At 33.4% G+C, this 14,646-nt stretch overlaps 1 protein-coding gene across 1 annotated transcript in view; it reads right to left on the reverse strand.

Annotated features, from left to right (window-relative positions):
• Positions 1 to 9,036, reverse strand: part of Smp_130160 (hypothetical protein) — a gene marked incomplete at its 5' end in the record, with an annotated part of 33,649 nt that extends 24,613 nt beyond the window's left edge. Inside the window, 4 exons of the mRNA XM_018795723.1 lie at positions 2,358 to 2,589; positions 4,256 to 4,402; positions 5,724 to 5,823; positions 8,939 to 9,036. Of these exons, the coding sequence (XP_018650006.1) occupies positions 2,358 to 2,589; positions 4,256 to 4,402; positions 5,724 to 5,823; positions 8,939 to 9,036 (577 nt within the window). The remainder of the gene's footprint in view (positions 1 to 2,357; positions 2,590 to 4,255; positions 4,403 to 5,723; positions 5,824 to 8,938) is intronic.
• Positions 9,037 to 14,646: the final 5,610 nt, after the last annotated feature.

Here is a 14,646-nt window from a genome sequence, read left to right on the forward strand (position 1 = left end):
CTTATTTTTAACTGTAAAATTTTTGATAGTGTGTTTAGGTGTTTTTTCTGTCTTAGAGTAAACTTGACAGTTTGACAATGAAAGGGATCAAGTGTAAGACCTTTCGAAATTGACCATCATTCAATGTAGGCTAATAGCTCATTCATTTCAAAGAATATTGAAGAGGAGGAAACTCGCATATATACGGTAAGTTAATTCACATGGCTAACGCGAGTATTTCTGTAGAACAAAAACAGTTCATTTTAGAAAATTGATAGTGAAATTTAATTTTTCTACAGATAGAGGTTTCTGAATGAGTCCCCTAACTGTCGAGCACAAAATTATGGAGTAGCTAGATTCAGAACAGGAAAACTGTGTCATTGAAAACCTGTCAGAGTATATAATTTAAGGAATTCTATAAGTTTTTCATGGCCTATAATAAGTTTTCCGATATTAACATTATAGTTATATCACTGCATTATCTTAGTCTCACATGACTATTAATAGTTTGATAGAAAATCTACTAGCATCTGACAATTGTTTATTAACAATTTCAGTGCAGAGTTTGAGAGATAAATTCATAAGACAACGATATAGAGAAGGAAATCATGTGTACAAATCCTTATCGTATTCATCATTTCTAATTCACCAGCTCAACCATTATTCACTGAATCACTGATTAAATGATTTCATTAAGTATTCACTATAAACAAAACAAATTAAGATATAAATGTATTGATTTTCGTGTTGTGTAGATTCTATATAGAACAAACTTAACACATGACACTGTAATTTTTACTTTATAATGATACAAAAGAATTTTCGCTAATCGTTTTAAACAGTTCGAGCACAATGAAAGGGTATACATACTGTGCTTCTATGAAATTGACTTTCAGGTTATTTTATATAGTTGAAATCATGAGTCAATTGAAGCTAAACCACCATGGAAAACCTGGAAGCACTGGACGGTCGTTTCGTCTTATCGTGGGACTCCTCAGCAGTGAGTATCCTTGATCCTGCCTCATGAGATTCGAACGCAGGACCTATCAGTCTCGCGCGCGAGCACTTAACCACTAGACCACTTAGCCGGCAATCAACGGTATTAATGTCTAACTTCAACCAATCCACGAAATTGAGCAACCATTCACCAATGTCTTCAGCGAGTTGATATCTCCCAACAGACCCGGTTGAACTCCACTGGTTACTGCTTCTCACTAGAACTCAATTGACTCATGATTTCAACTGTATAAAATTACTAAAATCTCCACAAAACCCCCCTTCTTTTAAGTTATTTATTTTAAAATTTCACCCTAAATAATGAATGTTTTTCTGGATTACGATTCGTTTGTCATTATATTAGTCACATTTCTATTTCTTATACGATAATATTTAAACTATTTACTTTGTTCTAGCTTAATTTCAACATTTTGTAGATTTCATTTATCATTTATTTGGTCTCCTACTTCTGATATCGCTTAATTGAAATCAAATATTCACTAACATGAAGTTCACTGTAATTTAGTAATCAGTCGTCACCAGTATTTTGCTTTCTGGTTGTGTTCTACTCTTACATACAAAGATTCAGCATATGAAATTTCTTAAAATAGACATCTAAGATAACAGCTTAATTAAAAAGTCAGAATGTTTGACATTCACTAAACAATAACTTACATGTTGCTTTCTTGGACATTGAGCTGTCTGTCGAAGTAATAAATCGAAACACGTTTTAGATTGATAATTACCTGATAAGTAACTGTAGACTTATTGAGAAGATTGGTTAACCTGATACTAAGTGAAAAGTATAAAACTTAATCATATAGTTCTATAGAATAAATGTGAGATACTGGATGGATTGTCGTGGTTTTGAAATGACTGAATTTATCAATTTATAGGTTATTTATATCAATTCATCTATCATATTCAAAGTTATTCTCTGGTTTCTTACCAATGAATTTATCCTTCACTGTTTAGTACCGACTAATTTAGGTGTGACTGCTTTCTAAAGCTACAGTCAGTTGTAAATGATAACCAATATGAAGGTGAAAATATACTAACCTAAAGCTGTTGTCTTTGAAAACGAAAAAGATTTATGTCAGAATTCTGATTAAACATTAATAATTCGAAAAGTAGTGGGTGTAAATACAATCCTCATTCGTCGTTCGTCTTAAATTCTTACACAGCTACTCAGTGAAATAAATGTTCCTTTCAAATTCCCAAAAAGGAATTAGTAAAATTTATCGCTGAGGAAACTCTTAGAAAAAAACACTTTTTCGGTAATATTTAATCTTCAATCATATCATCAAATGAAGTGTTTTCTAATCAAGTTCAAACTTTTGAAACTACTGATTTATCAAATCACCGTGAATTAATTGAATTACCTTTTAAAAAGACCTCATCTGGTGGAGTAGCCAAGAATTGATTCCAATTAGCTTTCCCATCAAAATTTGGTAATCTCGAACGATGTATTCTCATTGCTCCATGAAACCAACCGGAACTATACAATAAACCATCACTACCCATTAGACTTACACCTGGTCGATTTATATCAAGTGATGAATATACAGAATTTTCCCATTGAACTAAACGAGATTCAGGTTCTAAATTAAGCGGCTAAACAAGTTAAAAAATTTATGTATACAAACAGTAAATTATAAAATATTGATTGGTCATTTAGTATTAGTCAATGTTATGTTTATTTTTTACATGATGTTCATAGAGTTCTATCTGTCTACTTAAAGTATATCATCTAGTCTAAGTGATTTAACATCATAGTACAAAAGATGATATATTAATTGGTTGTAATCCATCTATAATGAACTCTGGTCTTAGATTACTTGCTAGTTGTTATATCTGTAATCCTGTGAAAATTGACTCACTATGCTGTTTACTCTCAATCACTTAATAGGTAAATACGCTAATGAATAATTCGATTTGACACTATATTACCAGGAAAAAATATACATATAAATGAGCAAATTACCCATCAGTATAGGGCTGTAATTGATCAGCCTCTTATTGGTATATGCGCATCCTGTACGGATTGCCTTTATATTTCCTTAAATCACAAGCATTATAAGCAAAGATGGATAGTGGCTAGCAGTGGAATGCAGGACGCGCGATTCGTCCTATTTCGGACTCATCAGCTTGATATACCTGCACCTGAGTTGTTGTTCACTCCAGGACTCGATGTAGGTACATCCAGCTGACGAGTCCCAAATAAGAGGAAACGCGCTTCGTGGGTTCCACTACTAGTTGGGATTTCGCAGTTTTTTCTTTTGGAAAAATTGTCAAGTCGTTAGAATGTGATTAGAATTTGATAGGTAGTTAGCGGAAAACCTTAGGTTTTCACTTCTTGTTTGTTGGGACTCATCAACAAGGTATACTGGGATTTAGAGTGAGTCGTTTCTCCCTATGGGATTTAAGTGAGAATCATCCAGCTTCATAGCTTAAAATAGTACCTCAGAAGTGAACGAAAACTTGGTCAGGCAACCTAAAATATTGATTAACGCAGAATTACAGAGTGATTTACCAAAATATGAAAACTATACATTGAATATGCTATTTGCACATCTTTCAGTTATCGTTTATATGCTTCAATATTCGTTCAATTCTGTTATTATTATACTTACTTTCTGCCTCCGTTTCTATTCTCTTAAATTCAATCTTCTTAATCTTTTGTTGGCGGGCCTTCCACTTCCGACTTCTGCCACATGCTACTTATATCTGTCAACGTTAGTAGCATACACCACAACCCTAAGCTATTTGAGTTGCTACAGTCCTCCAACAGGATTAAGATATTTAAAACTGAGTAACGACCAATGCATATTTTTTCTAGTTTTTAGTACTGATCAAATTCTATTTATCAGATTGAACTAGGATTCAAACTCTCATCTCCAAATAGTTTAGCAACATTTCGTCGACCTAAATACTAACCTTACTAAATAACAACTCTTCTCAATCAAAAGTTGTATCATTTTGTGATGTTTCTTCCACTTAGTAAGATATAAAGTATCAGTGAAATCAATCATATTTGTTACCAATTTCTCCTGTTCGTTAAGATCCCAACTTACATTTGCATCAATATACGAATTGAAATTAATTTTGCTCATTATTTCTAAACTAAAAATATTCATAATAATAAGTAGAAGAATAAGATCCGTCTAATCAAATAATTCTGTCAAACGCATACGAAGATATTTCACTGACATTAAGTGAATATCAATTCCATTAGTTACTAGTAGAAATTATGTAGAAGTAAAAAAACCTTTAGACTTACTGAAGGTATTTCACATCTTGCAGATTGTACATTTGGTATAACATTATGATTCATATAGACTGTTTGATATAGATAACAATACCAAATATTTTGTTTATCATGAGTTTGTAGTAACAAATTAAATCCAGGCGTTTCAATGCATGGAGTCTATTCATTTTGTTTTAGAAAAAAGGAAAAGAAATTAAATATGAATATTTCATTTATATATGGTGGTAGTTTATTGATCGAGGGATAGGGAAGAAAAGAGATTAGAGGAAAATGAAATGTAAGGGGGAAGTTACTGCTTCACTAAAAAATACTTTAATATTATGATTTACTTAATTTATTCTGTTGATGAACTTTTGAAAACCAGTGATAAAAGATATATATATGTCATCATCATGATATTATACCATAAATTGAATACAGTTGGAGATCTAGGAAGATTTTTAGATTTTGATCAAATGATCTGAAGTAATGATGTATGCCAACAGATATGAACATTCCTAGTTAAATTTCTATGTGGGTTTTATGAGAAAGTAACGGTAGGGAGTCCTAAACTAAAGATGGGTCAGAGTAATTATGGAGCCTACTTGGTATGAAACTGAAAATAGCTTTTTAACTTCTGAACAAACGGAATTTATCAATAGTTGTGTAACACTTAAGATAGGAGAACTCTCCTTTACTATTTAATAAGTTATCAGAATTTAGTTCACATTCGATTTGCATAAAGTTGTACTCAATAGTGGACTACAAATTTAATCCAGTGAATGAACGTCTAGACGATTACAAGGTTCATTTCTGACTAATACTTATCGTTCAGGAAGCAGAGTGTACATTTTCTCAGTCTGATGGATAATTATATTCTGTTTCAAGACATCGTTAACAAAAGAGAGTTTGACTCGGAAAAATAGAACTAGCCACAATACAAGTGATAGGTGAAAATGATGGGCGGCATATTTGAAGAAAATGACTAACTGAATCCTATTTATAGTTAATACTTAGTGAGCAGCTACATGAGACTTGTTTTTCTTGAATTTTATAGGTCAACTTCCTGGAAATAAAGTATGGAAGTCGGTTTTGTTTCAATTTCGAGTTTCTACTTATGCTATATATATGGAAACTATCGACCAATTAATATTGATTGTTTTACAAGAAATCACATATTTAATAGTCCGTTAGCTGTGTTTGTTTGTCCATGCTCACCGACTAATCATGTTTTACTTTCATTACCATACATCACAAGAATAAATCTTATGAACAATCTGAACTTTTCAGAAGTAAAGATGATCTAAGATGTGTCATATAGTTGGGAAAACTAAATGCTACATATTTCACAAATATTTCCGTGAATATTCAATAGTTAATTCCTAGTTTATTAGAATTACAATCAACTAAGGAAATAAAACATCCTTTAAATCTATAACAATAAACTTGACCTATTGGCAATAAATCAAATACACGCGTATACACAATCGTACAAACTAACTTTTGTATTCGTCATACAGAATGATGTTATTGGTTTTGATGGCAACTCAAAACTAGCCATTAGCCGAAGATTTTCTGGATTCAAGCGAAATATTGCGTTTCTAAAAATAGAGAAAAGTAATTATGTTTATTATTGATGACAGTAATTAAAGATACAAATTATTCAAGTTCTTATCATCAGAATACTCTAAAACTGTTATATGTCTCTACTTATGATGCCAGTGTTCTGATTTCACTGTTGAAAAGGATGATTTGATTACTAGTGTCAGCAACTCTGAACCAATGTTTCATAATATTTTGTACCTGTCAACAGCACACCTTTTGCAATCTTCAAACCATTCGTGTACTACCTCGGCCTAGAGATAAATAAAATAACTTTTCTCAGGACCACTGAAAAGTTGGAAAAAGTGATGACCCATAAATTCAAAGAAATTAAGACTGAATTCGGCTGGTTGTCTGAATTTGAGCTGATAAGTGATAGAGAGTGAAATTCATAAATGCCCTACCCTTTTTATTTTCTGAAAAGTACTCATATGATTGGTTCATTTTCACTTTCTTGATATGTTCGATAACTGGTCGGTTTAAATGACATTTTTGAGTGGTAGAAAAAGAGTACAGGTAAATGGTAGGGGATAGAGGCTTCATATAATTGTGTTTTGATAGAGGCTTTTACAATAAATTTCATACCCTTGGAAAATTATTCCCGTTTAAAACATGCCACTCCTGTAATTTAAGGTATGTTGGCTGACTGACTTGTAATCTGCAAACTATGAGATTTGAAGGTGAAATTTCGTTTAAAGTTATGCCTCGTTCAAGATAGGCACTATTGGAGAGACCCAAATTATAGCGAAACGCTTACCCAATGCTTTTTGTTGATAAAGTGTCATCCTATTGATTTTATCCCTTGATGGAAATTAATTTATGTTATTTGATATAGGGGGTTGTTTGTGGAGATTTTTAGCAATTTTATTTAGTTGAGATCATGAGTCAATTGAAGCTAGGCCACCATGGAAAACCTGGAATCACTAGATGGCCGTTTCGTCCTATTGTGGAGGAGTCCGACAATAGGACTTGATGGTTCTCGGAATCAGTGAAACACATTGGACTCAATCTGGACAGAAAAGATTAGATACGAGAGAGAGATGCTGTTGTACTCTGGTCATGGAGAAGTAAACGCTCCACACACTCAGGGAGTTGCTCTGACGCTGTCCAAAGAACCACACAAAGCATTTTTAGGATGGGAATCTCATGGGTTCAGGAACATCCATGCATCATTCAAAACGAAGAATGAGGGAATCAGAATGAATGTTATCCAGTGCTGTGTGCCCATCAAGAGTGACAATGAAGATGATAAAGATCACTTTTATGAGAGGCTACGATCGATCATAATGAAGTGACCAGAAAAACAACCTGACCATCATGTTGGAAGATCTAAACGTCAAAGTCAGAATGGGCTACTCAGTGGGTATGAAGATACCATGAGATGACATTGACTGACTAGGATAAAAGAACGAGAATGGTGAGAGATTTGCAAATTTATGTGTATTCAACAAAATGGTTGCATTATGCACTATTTATCCCCACAAATACATATACAAAGCTACATGGATCTCATCAGATCACATCACAGAGAACCGGAAACATCACGTCTGTTTTACCAAAACTTTCACAAAGGCAATGGAAGAAGTGAGAACAGAGATAGGAGGTGACATAACTTCGGACCACCATCTGGTAGTTGTCGAAATGAAACTGAAGCTATAGAAACACTGGACAACTGGAGAAACAGCATTTCACAGGTTCAAAGCAGCCTTCCTTCCAGATACTGACAAGCTCAGCGAATTAAAAACAGCTCTCAACAACAGGTTCCAAGCATTACAAGATCTACTGGAAGAAGAGAAAACTACTATGTTGGAAAACTGGAAAGGGATGAAACAAACACTGACTTCAACGTATCAGGAGGTTGTGAGCCTCAAGAATCACCATCATAAAGAATGAGTCTCTGTGAAAATGCTGAACACGATTCAAGAAGGTAAGAAAAAAAAGAGAGCAATTAACAACAACCGAATAAGAACAGAGGAAGACGAGGCGTAGATAGAATACACAGAAGCAGACAAGCAAGTGTAGTGGAACATTAAAGTTGGAAAGCAGAAAATGTGGAAGACCTAGCAATGACAGTGGAAATTAATGTAAGAGAAGGAAATATCAGACAACTGTATGACACGACGAAGAAACTAGCAAGAAAGTGCAGTAAACCAGTGAGACCGGTCAAGGACAAAGAAGGCAAGCCGATGACTGAGATATAAGGACAGAGGGACAGATGGTTAGGACACTTCGGGAAACTCGTGAATAGGCCAGTTCCATTGAATCCATTGGATATCGAAACAACATACAAAGAACTTCCCATATATGTCATTCCACCAGCGCTCGAATAAATCAGGTTGGTCACCAGACAAATCAAGAGTGGGAGAGCAGCATCACTAGGCAATCCCTAACTTGGAATCCTGAAGGCAAACGCAAAAGAGGGAAACCAAAGAACTCATTGTGTTGGTAATTGAAGGTAGATATAAAAAGGATGGGTAGTAATTGGTAAGAACTTGAAAGGATTATCCAGGACGGAGTTGGATGGAGAATGCTGGTGGGAGGCTTATTCTCCTCCACAAGAGGTAACAGGCGTAAGGAAGTAAGTTACTTATGAAATCGTTTAAATTTTAGAACTCATCCTCCGTCAATAATGAATTTAATTCAGTGACTATTACAACTATGAAGCATTTACTGATTCTGCTGTCACGTTGCAAGCCTAATTGTCACATGATTAGCTGCTTCAATTCTATAAAAAAAGCGCTTCAAACGCTTTGAAACTTTTGGAACGTCATTTTCGAATACTGTAATCGAGTTATTTTATTCTAAAATTAATCCAATAAGACTATTTCTGAACCTTAATTTTGAGAAATATATAAAGTCAACTTCCTCAGGTCTCTCAGACATCAAATCGACTTTGGTTTAATGCAAAATTTTCTGAGATTTAAAAATAAAGCACTCTGTCCGGTTTAAAACGGATTCAGAATATCTCACTTTTAATCCCGTTTGTGATCTTCTAGGCGTTTTTCCACCTTTGCATACAATAGTTATTTTAATGAGAAGGAAAAATACTATTTGAACTGACAACGTTAACACTGAAATATTCACATATGTAAATAACTGTTTATGATATCTTACCTGTTTCCAATAACGAAAATACTGTCCAGCTGAGGTAATTCTAAGAGATTTGTATAGTTTCCAGAATGAAGATGATAGAAAATGTTTCCTTGACCCATTGAAATCAGATCTAAATACAAATCAAGTTCATTTTAAAGATAACTGGTGGTAGGAATAAAGATAATCAAAATAGTTTACCAGACGATAGAAAATATTATTCATAATTGATGACAGTAAGAATTCATTTGACATTTACTTGAAGGATAACGTATAAGATAGATAATTAAAACTAGTCACTTAGAACTATGTCTATTTGTACTATCTAGCGTATATTGGATATCGCACAAAATTTTACTCGACTTTTAATAATGTCAACAGAAAAAGATATCTATATATGCTAACCAACCATGTTAAGAATGAGGTTCAGTATCACTAATCGACTGAAGTTAGAAATGTAAGCCATTGAATGCCAACTTTGTAATATTAATGTGAAGACCCCTCCATAATGAATAAAGGTCATGAGTTTAGTTATAGATACGATTTTGGATTTACAGTATTGAGGAAACTTATACGAAAACGAAACATTTATTTAACCCTTCCTAATTTTCAATGGTTATCTAGTTCCGGTCAGCTCGCAATGTAAATTATGAAGTACGTTATTCAATTTCTAGTTTATCTGAAAGCAAATTAAATTTCACTTAGACATAAGTTTGACTTCAACGGATCTTATTGTTTACATTAGGAAGTAACATGAAAACCAGACTCAGATTAGTATTTACATATACTCTGTGGTGAGTATACAACTGTTTTGATGTCAAGATGAATATATAAAAAGTAATTTCCAATAGCCAAACTAATTTGGAACAAAATGTACTCTCTGCTGTAATAGAAAATAATAGAATATACTGTTCGTAACACATATACAGTTATATTTATGGATTTATCTGCATTTAAGACAATATTTATAAAGAAAACGATGAAACAATAGATTACAACTTAAGTTTCTGAAAATAAACAATCTTAGATAGACATATTTTTGGGCATTTCGAAGTCATAAACATATAAAAAAACAGCAGTAAGACTGCTATAGCTTATTGAAGTAATATTTATAAAGAGCTTTAATGAGATATGTATATACAGTAGAAAACTGGAATCGGGATAGTTTTATTAACTAGATAATTTAATTTGAAGTTGGTTTTCTTCAGAAGGAGGCATCAGATAAGGGATAGTTGAAAATCTAGGACCATGGAACCCTGTTTCATGTTCACTTACGATATTAGATGATCATTGTGTTATATCTTGAACTGAACAAGCTTGAAAGGCCGTATCATCGTATTCCAATTCGATGGTATTGAGTTAGTTATTAAACTCGTAAGGTCTCATTTCCACCACTAGCTGGGCTGTGAATATAGACTACTGATGAGTCCCGAACTAAGATTAGAATAGTCATCCAATGCTCATTAATACTTAATGGTTATCCAGCTGATGTGAGTTAATGATCAGAGTTACTTTGGGGAAATATTAACTCTGTTAGGAGGACAGAGTCCGAACATTTGAGTGCTTTTTACAGTACTATATTAAAACACTCTGAGTGACCCATATATTTTTAATCAATCAGTGTTTGTAGAAGGAACAAGAAAAACCAGACGTTTCTTCTTTATACTTCATACACTCTCATAATTATTTCTACATATTATAGTTTCAGTCATTTCGAGTATATATTATATTTTTAAATCGTCCTTGTTCTGATCTGCATCTAGTCGGGTGAAGTGTCGCATTCAAAGAGTACTAGTCTAGAAATAAACCAACAAACCTATTAAATTACAAAGTATTGAATAAGAGAGTATATCAAATAGGAAAGAAATGACATTTCACTTTGACATTTTTTAGCAATTAAATAGAGACTTACTATAATAAGGAAATAATTTTCAGGTACTTTTATGTGTTACACAAGTAAACAATGCTTAAATTTTCCAATTCACTCAACTAGACCAATAATGAATTTCAGATCAGAAGGGGTTTTGTGGAGATTTCAGTATTTTCATAGTTGAAATCATGAGTCAATTGAAGCTAGACCACCAGGGAAAACTTGGAAGCATTGGACGGCCGCTTCACCCTACTGTGAGACTCCTCAGCAGTGCGCATCCACGATCCCGCCTCACGAGACTCGAACCCAGGACCTATCAGTCTCGCGCCAGAGCGCTTTACCGATAGACCACTTAGCCGGTATCCAACGGTGTTAATGTCTAACTTCAACCAATCCACGAAATCTGAGCAACCGTTCACCAATTGCCTTCAGTGAGTTGATATCTTTACAACAGACGTAGATCGTGGATGTGCACTGCTGAGGAGTCCCATAGTAGGACGAAACGGTCGTCCAGTGCTTCCAGGTTTTTCATGGTGGTCTAGCTTCAATTGACTAATGATTTCAACTATGACAATAATGAATTGTCAGTTTCTTTTTCATAAGATTTACAGATAAAAAATATGTATTAATAGCCCATTATACTAGTAGATTGAATGAAATTTCTTTGAGTATACACAATCCTCGAACAATAACAAAGTAATCATAGTCACTTTAAAATAGTGAACACAAAATTAAGATGAAATACATTATTTCATGAACATTCTTTTAATTGCCGTTAACAACGAATTTTTGAAGCTTATCGCCATTAAATTTCAAATTCATATGAAGAAAGTTTTTTGAAACAGAATTCTTGAACTGTTTTTTGCTTACTTTCTTTCATTTTCTTCCCTAGGAAGTGTCTGAGATAGCTGTTTTCAGTTAACTATCTTTCATACCTAGATTTCATTAGGGAGAAAGAGGAATCATATTCACTTTTTTCGGTTATCGGATACATAGGATCTGTAGTACTGAATGAGTTGAGGGATATGATTTCCTCAACAAAACGTTGACCGAAAACGGTTATTTAGGCAGTTTTGTGAAGAAGAACATGAAAAAAAGGATAAAGAATCCAAAACTCCTGTTTCAAAGTAAGTTTTTTACATGAATCTGGAATTTAAAGGTGACCAAACATCTGATTTACTTAATTCATGAACATTTATTAAACACTTGACGGATTCATTAAAATAGGACAGGATTTTCGAAACAAAAAAACCCAGTGTTTGTATGTAATTAAAAAAACTAAACCTTAGGAGGAACAAAATCTGAGACATGATTACCATTATTCTATGAACAGAGAATAATACTCATTAATTTTCTTATTACCTGGAAAAAGGAAAACTTACTAAATTAAACTAGTAATCTAAAACAAGACTTTGAATATTTCTATTCTTGCAAATCACATTCATATATATGTATACATGTGAAAAACTCAGTTTTTTCTCAGTCATTCTACAAACTAATCATATGTGGTAAACATTGAGAAATCGGTCACTTTCATCCCCTACATGGTGTATCTCATTTCAAGGTGTAGAATATTGGCCTAATATTGATTGTATATACTAGAGATCATGAGTCAATTGAAGCTAGACCACCATGGAAAACCTGGAAGCACTGGACGACCGTTTCGTCCTATTGTGAGACTCCTCAGCAGTGCGCGTCCACGATCCCGCCTCGCGAGATTCGAACCCAGGACCTATCAGTCTCGCTCCAGAGCACTTAGCCGATAGACCACTGAGCCGGCATCCAACGGTGTTAATGTCTAACCTCAACCAGCTTATACAACTTAGCTAAATTTGAAGAAAGATTTCATCATGGAGAATTTAGTTAAACCGATAGAGTATTAAACTGTTATTTCTCTCAATTACCAAATGACTTGTTAGTAGTGTACACTTGTGAATATAACTCTAGAATCACACGAAGACCATTATACAACTTAATCAATGATTCCAAACTTTATGACTTACATTCCTAAATATCTTGAACTACGATGAACTAGCTATCTCTAGTATTCTTTGGTTTTAAAGGATTCTTCAGCAATTATTCTTTTAATTATTAATATGGGATGAATAGTCGAATTTTAACCAGTCAAAATGTATTATTTAGTTTGAAGTATTCAAAGTATCACTGCTTCTACTTATATTTGAGTAGAATAATTATTTTGATAGGTGTTTTTCCACTCAGCTTAACCAGTGAGATTATTCAAACGTTGAAAACGTCAAACCAAAATCTGGAAACTGGTATATCAATATCGGTCATGTTCCTAGCGTGTTTCCTGAATGAAAAATATGCCACTCCATTTAACCTAAAAAGCTTCGAGTTTTTAAAGAGATCCGATATAGCTATCTCCAAATGAGTCACTACGATCTTAAAGAAATAAACTACATGTTGTCTAGGAAGCAGTCTCTGACTATTTATATGGTAATGGTTTTCATCACAAAGAAATTAGTAGATTCCGTAGGTAATTAAGATTGTTTAATACTGAGGATTCTAGTAATACATAGTTCTCAGTGTTTTTCCAGTTGGTCTGTCAAAATGTGTCAGAGCTACTAAATTCATATTAGGAGTGACATTCTTATGAATTATTTATGGCTCCTCTATATATGCTAATTATGTCGAATAAGGACATTTCCACAGGTTTAAATACACCTGAAATATAATAAACGACAAATCTATTCCTGTAATTCATTACTTTTTTGCCTTCAGTTTGTCAAGAAACCAATTTATCCGGCGATACCTTAGTTACATTTATCACCTCACATCACAAAATATATCGATTAGTCAAAATTAACATGTGAACATTGAGTGCGTAGTGTCAATGCCTCCCTTTCTTTCTTATTTGATTGGTGAATTAAATAATAAAATAAACCAATTATTTAAGATTTGGCATCAAGCAATCATATTACACGTGATAACATGTGTTAAAAGTGACTACCACTTGTCGTATTGTCGTATCTTACTGTGAGCACACCATGCAAATATTAGCAAACTTTCAGTAGTTTATGATGTAAAACTGTAACTGAAACCACTTTTGTTAGTCAAGTATAAAAAGGTATTTACAAAATGTTACGTAAAAATAACTTTCATAGTAGTCTAAAAACAAAATCATTATAATAACCATAAAAGTCTACTCAATTTTCTTTATGATTTATTGATTAGCATTTTGTATGCTGTTTTTACTTCTCTTTTTTTGACAAACTGGTATTCAAAGATAGAAAATATATCCAATGAGTAGACATAGTTGAGACTGATAAACTTCATTTCTCTTAAATGATTTATGATTTGGAGTTATTTTCATCATGAATTTTATTCATTCAAACAAAATTTTGTTTCTATGATTTATAAATTTAAGAAGTGTACAATATTTAGAACATTTTAATGATTTATTGAATGATTTGGAATTACTAGTGTTAGCAATCATATAATTAGAATTTGAATTGCCTACTGAAAGCGAAAAGATACTGGGTTTGAGTGGCAGAGTGAACATCAACTCTGAGATGCAGGTACATCCAGTTGATGAGTCCCAAATAGGATGAAACGCATGTCCTGGATTCCTCCCTTTTGGGCAGGAGTGAGAGAATTTAAATTGAGGCTTTGATCCATCCGAACTTATTTCAGAGACAATAAAGTGAGGGTAACGCATGCAGTTAAAAAGTGTGACCTTAGTCTTAGTTTCAATTTTGGAGGGGTAAAAGGCTTACCGTTCTGGACTTGTCCTGGCAACAGTGATCTCTCAGTTGATCCGACTTTCCTTTGGAAGTGCCGGTAAGTGGGGCTTACATCATGTGCTTAAGTGATGAGTTCCGTTCACAGTTTATTTGATGGA

The sequence above is a fragment of the Schistosoma mansoni genome, chromosome 2 (genome assembly GCF_000237925.1).
Source record: "Schistosoma mansoni strain Puerto Rico chromosome 2, complete genome".
NCBI classification, from domain to species: Eukaryota; Metazoa; Platyhelminthes; class Trematoda; order Strigeidida; family Schistosomatidae; genus Schistosoma; species Schistosoma mansoni.